The 13,100-nt window shown below is 42.2% G+C and overlaps 1 protein-coding gene across 1 annotated transcript in view; it reads left to right on the plus strand.

The window, feature by feature from the left end:
• Positions 1 to 8,803, plus strand: part of ZNF451 (zinc finger protein 451) — a 33,323-nt gene extending 24,520 nt beyond the window's left edge. Inside the window, exons 11-14 of the mRNA XM_018573984.1 lie at positions 2,779 to 2,909; positions 4,399 to 4,585; positions 6,224 to 6,271; positions 8,727 to 8,803. Of these exons, the coding sequence (XP_018429486.1) occupies positions 2,779 to 2,909; positions 4,399 to 4,585; positions 6,224 to 6,271; positions 8,727 to 8,773 (413 nt within the window). The 3' untranslated portion in view covers positions 8,774 to 8,803. The remainder of the gene's footprint in view (positions 1 to 2,778; positions 2,910 to 4,398; positions 4,586 to 6,223; positions 6,272 to 8,726) is intronic.
• The last annotated feature ends 4,297 nt before the right edge of the window (positions 8,804 to 13,100 follow it).

Genomic DNA, 13,100 nt, shown 5'->3' on the forward strand with positions numbered 1-13,100 from the left:
TATACTCGAGTGTTTCAGTAAGCTGCTCAAGTTAACATGAGGAAAACACCGTATTACCATGGAATCCTTGCGCTTACGGAGTTTCATTTTAATAAACATATACTATATTGCCAAAAGTATTAGGATGCCTGCCTTTACATGCACATGAACTTTAATGGCATCCCAGTGTTAGTCCGCAGGGTTCAATATTGAGTTGGCCCACCCTTTGCAGCTATAACAGCTTCAACTCTTCTGGGAAGGCGTCCACAAGGTTTAGGAGTGTGTCTATGGAAATGTTTGACCATTCTTCCAGAAGCGCATTGGTGAGGTCAGGTACTGATGTTGAATGAGAAGGCCTGGCTCCCAGTCTCCGCTCTAATTCATCCCAAAGGTGTTCTATCGGGTTGAGGTCAGGACTTTGTGCAGGCCAGTCAAGTTCCTCCACCTCAAACTCGCTCAGCCATGCTCATCTTTATGGACCTTGCTTTGTGCACTGGTGCGCAGTCATGTTGGAACAGGAAGGGGCCATCCCCAAACTGTTCCCACAAAGTTGGGAGCATGAAATTGTCCAAAATGTCTTGGTATGCTGATGCCTTAAGAGTTCCCTTCACTGGAACTAAGGGGCCAAGCCCAACCCCTTAAAAACAACCCCACACCATAATCCCCCATCCACCAAACTTTACACTTGGCACAACGCAGTCAGGCAAGTGCCGTTCTCCTGGCAACCGCCAAACCCAGACACGTCCATCGGATTGCCAGACAGAGAAACGTGATTGGTCACTCCAGAGAACATGTCTCCACTTCTAGAGTCCAGTGGCGGCGTGCTTTACACCACTGCATCCGACGCTATGCATTGCACTTGCTGATGTAAGGCTTGGATGCAGCTGCTCGGCCTTGGAAACCCATTCTATGAAGCTCTCTACGCACTGTTGTTGTGCCAATCTGAAGGCCACACAGAGTTTGGAGGTCTGTAGCTATTGACTCTGCAGACAGTTGGCGACCACTGTGCGCTTCAGCATGAGCGTGTGTGAAAAATGTGAGTATTGCAGAATGCCATGATGCCTTTCATACTGCAACACTCAGCTTTTTTTTTTTTTTTACATCTCGTCTACTGGAATAAAACGGCTTACTCATTTAAATACGTGTGTGTTTGTATGTATGTAATATGTATGTGTGTTTCGGCCTGACAAATGTTGCTGCCCGAGGTGCGTTGCGGTGCCATTCATCCGATGGATACCAAATGCACCAATGTGATCGCCTGCACTGGAATGCGCTGTACTGCAATGCCCTGCGTTCCAGTGCAGTGCGATTGCAAACAATGTGCATACTGTTTTATTCTGAAGTAAACTTTTGTCTGTAAAGCTGCATTTGTGTATTTTATTTTAAACAAAATAAAACGGTATTTTTTTAATCCGATAGATTTAATCAAAGTGGCTAACTAATCAATTATGAAAATAATCGTTAGCTGCCACCCTAATGTCAAGCACAAACCCTTTTTGGGGGATGGATTAGAACACCTATGAAGTCTTTACTGCCACCTGGGGCTCCTTTTTTAAAGAAATTTCTTTAAGGAGAACTTACAACAACACAGACAAATACAAATGCGCTTCTTCGTAGATGAGGGAAACATTCTGCAAAAGGGGCACAAACAGAAATTAAATTCTTCCTCCATCCTACTATTTGGTGAAGATGAATCTCTCAAGATAGCCGTATAAACCTGACCAGAGTTCTGATTGTTTCCCAGTCCAAAACTAGGAAAGGTGTGTGTGTGTGTGTGTGTGTGTGTGTGTGTGTTTTTTGTTTTGTCTGGACTTGTAGGTTAATTGCCTAATTTAGCTGCTTTACAGAGATCTGTCCTGCAGCTAAGCTATTAGAACAGTGGTTGTCAACTTATGAGGCTTATAACACCTCAGCTGTAGCCCCTGACATCACCAGGGGGCTGCACATAATATTCAATATATGAAGCATTGGCAATGACATACTAGAGGAAATGGTGGTTAAGGCTAAGGGGTATACTACAGGTTTGGGTGGAGGTAGGAGGGATGCTGCATAAGACGAGAGACGCGTTACAATGAGTAAAAGACCATATCTGCGAGTCACTTGACAGTCCTGCTTTCAGCAGTTGCTGAGGGCAGCAGTACTTTGCATTTCTATGTGCTAGCTTGATCTCTATAAGTTGAAGTACAGTATTGGTTGCTTCTGCACCACAATCTGGGGAGTTAAATCAGTGGAGTCTACTGCATAAGCGGCTTATTTTTTCAATATTTGTGACTTGGATGATCCAGACAGGCAACTCTATAACCAAAATTACCTGTGATTGTCAAGAGAACTGGGCACTTACCATGGCTAAGGTCAAGGTCTCATGTTGGATCTCTGGATATTTGGATCGCTCATAGAACCTCATAAAAAGTGTATATTTTGTACTTGCAGAGACAGGTGCCTCATTTTTGCATGATGACTTGCCGCTGTAGTGATCTTCATTAATGTCACTATGTGCTGTGTATACTGTTAATACTAAAGGGTTAGGGTAATGGGGAACCTTGTTATGTAGGGATTAAAGGCAAATGTGAACATTTCTGTTTTAAAATATTCCTTAACTACTCCACCCTAAAAGTAAAATCCTTAAGAGCATTGATAATCGCTTTAAATGAGGTTCTGCCACACCTTCAGTATGACTAATTTTAAAAAAACATCCCAGAAGTAACTTTTTTTTATAGAGGCTTCTAAACTTGTGGGTTTTTTTTTCCTTTTTACAGCTGTGGGTTATAGAACATTTAAAATTCTATTTACATGTTATAGGAGGGAAGAGCGGATGGAAACCTCCGATGGACTGCAAATATTTTAAGAATCTCTCCACTACTGGCTGTTTTTTCCTTCACCCTCACTGCAGTGACCGTAAAGATGCTGCCGACTTTGCCATTTGTCTTCACGTAAGTTTTGTATATCATTGGTTTTAATATGCCGCATGTGCTGACTGACGCTGCTGTTTTATTTTTCTGCTAGGCAAAGTCTGCCTTAGTAGCTTAGAAGTCACATGCAGGTCTTTTCTTCCTGTTATGTTGCACCACTTTTTCAGCATGACCCCACCTTTTTTCTCTATCTCACCTGTGAAGGTTCTCATTCATCCAGGTCATGGTATATCTGTAAAAAAATAAGTCAGGGCAACTCGACTTGCTGTATTTTTCTTGAACACGTTTCACTGGTGTTCTGTACAAAAAAATTATCTGGAAATAAATATGGTGAATGTTGCTCCAATCCACATAATGTCATAATGTTAGTCACATCCAGGTGTTGATTGCATTTGCATAATTGGAGTTATATGTGGCAGACAATAGATGTCTGCCCCCCCCCACCCCCACCACCTCATATTCAAGCTTGGCTTCTCCATTTTTACATAAATGGCCTCTTTCACACCTCTTTTAAAACAGTCCTCCTCCCTGTCTAGGATGTGTATTGACTGTCTTCAAAGGAGTTACCTTTTTCCTTTTTAAATGTAGGTATACTGCCAAATCCTGACCAAAGGGTTTGGCTCTTCTATGCTGTGCCATACGCTGGTGTAGCTGCTGTTTTGTTTCACCAACATACAATTCTGAGCACTGTTTTAACACCTCTCTGGGCAGGTTAAGAACACCTACTAGTCTCCAATTATGCAAATACAATCAACACCTGGTTGTGACAGAATAATGTGGATTGGAGCAACATTCACCATGTTTATTCCCAAGTACAAGTCATTCTGATGCCATTCGGATGGCTAGTGAAACATCTTCAAGAAAAATATAGCAAGTCCAGTTGCCTTGACTTATTTTTTTACAGATAGAGAAACTATCTCTTTCCTTAAAGTGGAAGTTTAAATTTAGATCCTCTGTCAAGCTGTTTTAAGTGCATTTCACAGTGAAAACCAGGGCATTGCTGTTAGCTGAACTATTTTGTTTCACCCTGTAGCCAACCCCTCTTGGATTCTGGGGAATATATGCAAAATGTACTGTAAAGAGAGGGGGAACAAAGAAGCTTAAGCTGGCCATACACTTATATTTTCTTCATACAAACCCTGGGCTGAGTGAAGAAAATGTTGGATTTCTCCATCAACGCTTACGAACGTCTATCAAGGAATCTTCTGCTGTCCTCATTGTATTCTGACAGCGGCCGCCAGCCACTGTCGGAATGCCCGAACAGCGCAGGCAGCTCATTGGCTGCCCACTACGTTCGAAGATTTTGCAAACTGCTCCTTCAATCAGCTGATTGATGGTTCATCAAGAACTGGCCAAAATGTGTCTGGTGCATGGCTAGCTTTAGCTCACAGCAGTGCTCTGGGTATTATCTGGACTAGAAGTAAGGAGTAATTTAATTCACAGGGACAAATACAGCAGGGTTGTCGTAGAGGCAGTCCAAAATGATTTTGATGTGTTTTTGTTTTTTTAGGCTGGTCGTTTAGATGAGCGACTCCCTAAGCAGATTCCTTTCACTGTCCTTTCTGGTGATAAAGGTTTCATGGAATTGGAAAACCAGTTCAAGAAGACTCAACGTCCAGCTCATGTTATAAACCCTCACCAAGTTGGAGGAGATGTGATGTGTGCTTTACTTAACAGCATATCAGAAACTACACAAGGTATGCATCTGTTTCAAGCATTTCAGCTTACATTACAATTTAAGGGGTTTCTAAAGCTGAAATGCAGCCCGTCTGCATGGGCAAAGCACAAATTTACTTGGTTAACTGAGGGTTCATAAGCAGCGAAAGGCAGTGTCCCTGGCATTGCAAATATGCTCTTCAATATTTTCTTTTGTATGTAGTAAGGATGCACCAAAATTTTAGCTGCCGAAAAATGTCTGCTGAAAATGGTACCATGGGCAAAATGCCGATTTTTAGTACCAAGACGGCCGAAAATAAGGTGCATCCCCAGCTTCTCTCCTCCCCGCTGAGCGCCACTCTGTGTCCCCTCCTCTCCCCGCTCCTCTCCCCTACCTGTGTTGGCAGAGGCAGCATGGATCGGAGAGGACACCGGCTAGCGCCCGGCGGGGAGGAAAGAAACTGTCAGGGGGCCGTGTGTGGCGGTGCGGGAAGGAGACGGCTGTCACAGGAGGCTGAGCTCTCCTCCTGCACCGCCCCGCTCAACCTCCTGAGTCAGGTTGGAAAAGAGATTTAGGATGGGTCCTCAATGTTTTTATATTTTACAAGGGAAATATCAGGGGTCTGTTTAGACCCCTGATATTTCCCCAAAGCCCCGAAAACAGTAAAGTACTAAAAATTTACATAAAAAATGTAAAAATAATTTTGTTCTTGCCGTCCGCCCCTTGTATATAAACAGATGGACCGCAAGCGCTTTACTGCGGGTGGAAGTTCATGTACAGCTATTTTTTATCATCATTATTGCTCACACGCATGAGCAGGAATCGGAAATCGTTTTAAACAGCCTTTAGCCTGTCATTTCTCTGGCTGCTATAGGCTTCATCAGCTTTGTTGGGGGCTCCCTAGGTGACATTAGTTGTCTCATAGACCCCTTATGCCTCCATAAAGTTCCCCGCCTCCACATATACATACAAATGTAAATACACGTCGGGTGCGCCTACGTATGGAAATGATTACAGCACACATGTATGTTACATATACCACGAACGTTGGAGTGTGAGCAATAATTTTAGGGCCAGTAACACTAAATTGATGCGCAGTAAAAGCTTTTAAAGCGTCACCTATGGCCAATTTTGGGTATGGTAAAATTGTTTTGCGTACGGAACATTAAGGCTTGATGTGTTGGGGGTCTAGTAAATAGACACTAGTCTCTTTTATATTTTACCGAAAAATTGGGTAACAATAGTTGTATAACATAATGTCGGGAAAACTGTGTTAGTTTGTTCCAAAATGTTCGGGTTTTTTCTTCTTTTTTTTTTTTTTTCCTTTTTTTTATATAGTAAAAAATAAACCCAGTGGTGATTAAAAACCACCAAAAGAAAGCTTTATCTGTCCCAACAAAAATGTTTTAAAATTAATTTTGGTACAGTGTTGCAAGACTCCATAAATGTCAAAGTACCGCAGCGCTGAATACAAAAAAATGCCCTGGACAGGAAGGGGGTGTAAACACCCCAGACTTCAAGTAGTTAAAGAGGTTTGGAAAAAGTCAGTTTTGGTTTCAGCCTGACAAATTTATATTTAATTGTTTTTATTTTGCTCTAAAAATGTAATTTTGGTGCATCCCTACTATGTAGTTTTGCCATAGTTAGCTCAGTGAGATGAATATTTTCTTTTCAACAGAAACACTTGATGAAGACATGGAAATAAATTCCATGGGGCAGGATGAAGGTTTGTCTTAATCTTGTGTGAATGATTTTTCTTTAAATCCTGCATGACTTGTAGTTTTGCCAGTTGCATGTCTCTTTTTGAACCAATTATGTGTGCGTCTTGTCAATTAACCTACGTGTTTTGATCTAGAAAGATCTTTACTGCTTCCTTTTACTAAAATAGCCATCATATTAGTGGTGTGGGACACTAAATTGACTTCAGTAAACCCTTGTTTTCCGTCCTTGCAGAGTGCTGTGAGCTTTCTAGATGGGTTCTGTCCCATCACTTATCTGAGAGTAGTTTAGGGTACTTGCCTACGTCTGAAATGCACATGTGGACAGTGGGTATCTCTGATAACCATCCAACTTTGTCCTAAGAAAGACCAGACTTAAAAGGCCTTATTGCTTGGGTTCAGTCTTGTACATGCATATAATGTCCATGCCTGCTTTGTTAAAGGTCACACAGATGCTTACGACTGATAAACTCATCAGACCAGTGTTGGCAGTCAGTTTACAGGCCATGAGGAGTATATGACCTTTTAGGTCTTGCATGTGATAGAGTTTTCCCTTTTCCTGACTCTTACTGATTGAGAGATGTATCATAAACTGAGCTGTGCAAATGTAGATATTCAGTCATTTCAAAGTTCTAGATTTTAAAACCATTGTGATGTTTCCCTTCTCTGTAATGCATTGGATGAATGAATAGTAGATTCATTTAATAATCTTGTTCTTTGTGTTGACTAACCTAATGAGCAATCATGATAATATATGTAATCGATAATATAATTAATAACATGCTTCTGGTACTGTATTTCACTTCGCCAAGTGCAGTATTTTTTGACTGGTCATGCTGTTCAATCTCACTATGACAAACCCTGCCAAGCTGACCCTCAGTAGGACAAGCTTGGAAATACCCTCTGGGTTCTCTCATACTTTAAGTGCTTTCTATCTCTCCTAACTTTGGTCTGTCAGTGTGGTGTGCTTTCCAGATACAGAACTATAGTTGGAGCCTGTCTCACAAGACTCGCTTTAATTTGAGTAGACCATGTGGGCTGAGCAACAAATCAGGCATCCCGCACCGGTTTATTAATCTTCAGGTCAGATTTAACCTTACTGACATGTTCCTGCTGGCACTAGCACAAGAGCTTAAGCTGCTGGTGAGAGCGCTGTCATTTAGTTGGGCCAGCCAGCGACGAGTAACAATCTTTTGGTCCCCTTCGCTGTGCTTGAGCTGTTTTCGCCATGTCTTGCACCTCAAACGTATAGGTTGCTAACCATGGATCATCCTGCAGCTGCAAGGGTTACCAATGCTCAGAAAACACTCTCATTGAGCTCCCAAATGGGGGTACGTCACTGATACCAGCAACATCTTCAGAGTCTTCCATTACTTTATTGGGTATAGCTCAGGGCTCGACAAATCCAGGTCGCCAATGCGAAAAATTGTGTCCTGTTGCCTGGGCTTTTATCAGCCTGTTCAATTCACCTTTTTTATATCGCCCAACGCCCAAGAAATGCAGTCCTGGGCGGGTGTTTTTTCTCTTTTTTTTTTTCCTACATTTAGCCCTGCTTCAGGCACGCAGGGCTAAATGTAGAGCAGGGGAATCCGGCGCTTGTTTAGTACAAGTGATCTGCCAGGATCACTTGTATAGCAGCCTGCTCTTCCCTGCCCCCTCCCCGCCTGGGGTTTGCGGGCTCTTCTGGGAACATGGTAATTTCAGGATGGGGAGCAGAACGGAGAACGTATGTTCTCTGATCTGCTCTGTGATCAGTGACACAGGAGGGTTTTATTCACACAGTGCTTCCTGTGTCAGCTGTCACATGTGGAGCTGTACAGAAGATCCAGCACAATGGTTATAATGCCTCCCATGAGCCGCATGCTTAAAGCTGGCCATACACCTATAGATTATCTGCAGATTTTCTATAGTCAGATGGAAAAAGTGCAATAAATTCCTCCATCTACGCTAAACTGTGCGGATGGAGGAATCTCCCACTGGGCCAAGCTTCCGGATCTTTATATCTTTCAAAATACCTGAACAATCTGATTGGATGCAGGCATTGTTCAGGTATTTTGAGAGCCAGTGGGGCCGACCAGCAAGATACTGAAGCTTGGTCCAGTGGGTGATTCCTCCATCCACACAATTTAGCGTAGATGGAGGAATGTGTTACACTTTTTCAATCTGACCATAGAAAATCCACAACTATACCGCAACTTAATGAAACTAACCAAACCATATGAAAAAACTATAGTTTTTCTTTCAATTGCATTGATTTAAACGCTTGTATTTTTAGGAAAATGTTGTATTCTTTAATATTCGGTAAATGACTGGGTATATCAAAACGCAAAACATGCTTCTTTATATGCAAGGTCAAGTTGGACATTTTTGTAATGCATTAAAACCTACCAAAAGTCTTTTTCCTGCAAAGAAAGTCTGAAACTGGACATGCTGATTTTAATATCTCTAATTCCTTTCCTACAGATGCTGATATGAAAGAAGCGATCAGGAGAAGCTTACTGGAAACGTAACCCTAAGAAGACTGGAATGGCTCTTGGGGAAAATAAACAAAGGAATGTTTGTCATCTATGCTGTAAAGGGCTTAATGCCTCAGAATAAACCCAGTGGTCTGATGCTTAAATGATTTTCATAGCATGAATTAAATGCGTACCGTTGCTTTGGCATTTCCTGCTCTGTGCCTTGAATAAAACATGGTATTGCGGGATTGGTATATTGCTGGGAAGGGCAGAGTGTTTTTCAACTTCTGTGAGTTCCTTATACATTTCTACTTGAATTCTACTACAGGGCAGATGACACTGCTTTTTCCTTTTTTCACACTAGTTTTAATTTGACAAACCTTGAGAGCTAAAGGACATGGAAAGTCTCAGTCTTGATCAATCTTCTGCTTTTCTGAGGTATACATTGGTGATTGGGTGAGGTACAATGTATTAGATCCTTGGGGTGCTCGTCTAGCATTCATGGCAGAATATTTTTTTTATTCAGTATCTGAGTAGTTTCCTTCTCATAAACAAGATCAATAGTTAAGAATCAAAACCAGTTTCTACTACTGTGCAGGAAATGTTCTACGTGGCTGTTGGGCCACAGGACTTTAAAAAAGTGTTTTTCAGTTGTCTTTCCTGACGCAATTTTTAAGCTGAGCATATAGATTAGATGACCGTTTCTCTGTGTCACCTGTACTGCGCTATGCCTTGAAATATCTATAAATCAATCTGCGCAAACTTGGCAAAAATCATGTGCCTCAATCTGTGCAAAAATCATACACTTCTGACTGTATGTTCACAGTTTTTTTAAACCATAGGTTTGCACTGAAACAAAGTGCCCAATCTCATGTGTCTTTATGTGCAATCTCCCATATGTGTTAAAAAGTCCAAAGTCTCCAATAAATAGATAAAACTTGTCTTCAAGTTTTATCTATTTATTTATTATCACCATGCTCTTCGTTTCTCTATATTGCACCAATAATCCCAAATGATCACCATGCTCCTTATTTCTCTCTAATGCACTCACCAGATGGTCATAAATATTGCGTCTTATATAATAGGAACAACGATTATCATTCCTCTTTTCCAACCGTTGCTTGTTGGGATAACTTTAGCCTTTTCTCCTTCCTCTCTATTCAATTCTCCATAAGCAACTCCTTTCCACTGACCGCAAAATTTGGTCCACCACTGCTCCACTCACAAACTCCCGGCGTAGAGCTCAAACAGAAGCATTGACTTCTCTCATTGTGCAGTATCACAGCAAAACTTTTATTACAACAAATAAAATACACTCGCAGACAGCTTGGCAAAATCAGACTCTTCAATCTCCCTGTGTATCCAAAAGGAAGCAATCGTAAGCCCCGCCCTGACAGGTTTGGTTACTTGACTTCCTCCAAGGGTTTGGAATGTGTACGTTGCTGCCATATGAGATAAGTGGTGCTGACTGTTCCTCCTCTTTCCATTCACTAAATATCTATGCTTGGGGTAAGCATGCATGTTTAGTAGGACTTTCAGCTGACTAGACTTGCATGCCATGTAAACCAAGTCTGTAGTTCAATGGGATAATTGCTGTCTAGCTTAAAGCAAAACTAATGAGCGCAACTTTAATCATATAAACATGTATACCAGGCACCTCCCATATTCTGAGCCCTGGTTCCTTCCCAGATCTTCTACTGGAGGCTGGTAAAAAAAAAAACAAATGGCATGTTTATACTCTCTCCTGCCCTCCACAATGTAGTGCTGAGCCATGCATGAGTGCTGTTATTTCTGTGGAAAGCCTATCCCTTTGCAAATGGCTTTAAGAAAAGCCCTGAATAGAACTTTTAGGGTCCAAAGATGTTTTTCACCAATTTCAATTGCTCTGATTACTTAATGCTTAGTACTGTACATGATTGGTTTGAAGGAGGCCTGCGCTGTGATAAATGTAGACCAATACTAAAGATATCCGCTTCTGAAAATGTTACCTGCTTGACTGTCATGCTGATGAAGTGGCCTACCTTGGTACTTTGCCAATGACCTGGATCAAGTCTAAAGCTCTGGCTTAGAATGTGTTTAAATTGGAGAAATAGCACAGCAACCAACATTTTTAGCAGGAAATCGGCAATGACTGCCAACATGCTTATCTCGTGATACATTTCCTTTTAAGACAAGCTGCAAGTAGGCAGGCGACCATTTTTAATAGATGGTGTCAACCAGCATGTATCTAAAATGCTTCACTTTTTTTTGTTTTCCTATGTAGAATTCTATCATTCTTGATTACTGTACGTTGGATAATGTTCTATATATATGTAAATTTGTGAGGCACAAAGTAAGTTTATATGTGTATTTGAGATTTCAGTTTCTTAATAAATATTCTACGGCATTTTGTATGTGCCTTCTTTTCTGAAGAGTAGATTGCCAAAATGGTGGTCGTCACTGGAAATGTCACATGTTTTTCCTTTCCTGGTGGAGCAAACTAATACTTTGGAGGTGACACAGAGACCTCTGTTAATGGCAGATCCACTTTTAGGCTGTGCAGAATGGTCAGAACGGTGCCCCATAACCCCTGGCCATTAAGAAAAATAGTAAGGTTTTCTTACCTACCAAGAAATCAATATGGGGGCTGCTGTTTGTTTTAAAGTGTACTTATCCTTTTGGCCCCTTTTACACGGACCTTATTGATCCCACCCTCCCCCAGCACAGAAGTATACTTGCCAAGCAAGGGCCTGACCTCCGATGTTGTGGGGGTTTTTTGTTTTGTTTTTAACATCCTGAAGCAAAAGTTTACCTTTCCTGGCCGCAATTATGCAGTATATCCTCATTGATGTCTATGGGACCCATCTGCATGTCTCCTGGCAAGGAGAAAGCCCCGTAAAAGTCAATGAGGATGTACTGCACAGGCATGGGCCCGAGAAGGGAGGCTTTTGCTGCAGGATGTAAACAGATATGGGTCTATTCGTGAAGCTGCCGAAGGATCTAGCCGTAGATCCGAAGGGCTGCTGTACGGACTATTCACTATAACCCGTACAGCTCTCGAAGTGGGCCAAGCAGCTTAGTTGAGCCGAAGGCATATGCCTTGAGTGGCCGGCCGACAGCCTGCTTCTGACAGCTGGGCGGAGCCAGCCGTGATCTTACAGCTGGCTCTGGCCACTTGCAGAGAGATCAGCATTCCTGGTAACCAGGGACACTGATCTCCAGACAGCCCAACTCTCCCGGGCGCTCCTGGAGCCTCCTGCTATTAGATAGCGGCTCCCGGCCACCCAGGAGAGAAACACTTTCTCCAAGAAAGGTTTACTCTGCTCGATCGAGTAGAGTAAACCTTTCCCTGCTTTTTTTTATTCTGACATGGAGCCGTTGGCTGCCGTCAGAATAAAAAAAAAAATCACCATAGGAATGCATTGCTAGATTCCTATTGGCTATTTCAATTTGCAGAGGGGACCTGCAGTTCTCCATCAGGTCCCATCTAGTGATTGACAGCAGCAGAGCCCGGTGCAATAGCTAGTTTGCTATTGGCTATTGCAAATTGAAATAGCCAATAGGAATCTGGCAATGCATTCCTATAGCGAAATTTTTTTTTTATTTTTAGACAGCAGCAGAACCGCCCAGCCAATAGAAAACAGTCGGGCAGAACTAGCTGTCACCATTTTCTATTATTTTTTTTCTACTTTTTTAACTTTTTCTATTCTGCTCGGTTCAACAGAGGGGCTGAGCCGAATGCCGCTCAGCGGCATCCGGCTATTTTACTCACTGCTGTTCGGCATCTATGAGAATAGACCGAACAGCAGCGAGTAGCCTGCCGGAGGTTCGACTTAGACGATCCAGATGTTGGATCGGCTGAGTCGAACTCCTTTTAATTCGGGTCGGCCGAACAGAGTGAGCATGTTCGGCTCACCCGATGTGCGGCTGATTTCAGCCGATATACGGCTGAAATCAGCTGTACCAGCCTGAAGTGAATAGCCGAACCGCGTTCGGCTCACTTTGCTTCGGGTCGGTTGTTCACTCGGCTGCCTACGGCAGCTTAGTGAATAGGCCCCATAATTTCACCTCAAGACACTTCATTCATTCCCTAGCATGGGTGGTGTGAACAGGGAGATGTGATTGGCAGAACTGATCACTTCCTCTATTACTTGGACTAGTCAACATCAAAGAACAATCGGTTTCTGCAATGGCACCAAAGGTTTAAAAAAAATAAATACAATATATACTGGTAAAAAAAAATGAAAGGAACACTTTGAAAACACATCAGATCTCAATGGGGAAAAAATATCATGCTGGAGATCTACTGTATACTGGACTGGGTAATGTGTTAGGAACGAAAGGATGCCACATTATTTGATGGAAATGAAAAACAATTATGAACCTACAGAGGGCTGAATTC

Source organism: Nanorana parkeri, unplaced genomic scaffold, assembly GCF_000935625.1.
Source record: "Nanorana parkeri isolate BGI_ZX_2015 unplaced genomic scaffold, ASM93562v1 scaffold2658, whole genome shotgun sequence".
Lineage (NCBI taxonomy): Eukaryota > Metazoa > Chordata > Amphibia > Anura > Dicroglossidae > Nanorana > Nanorana parkeri.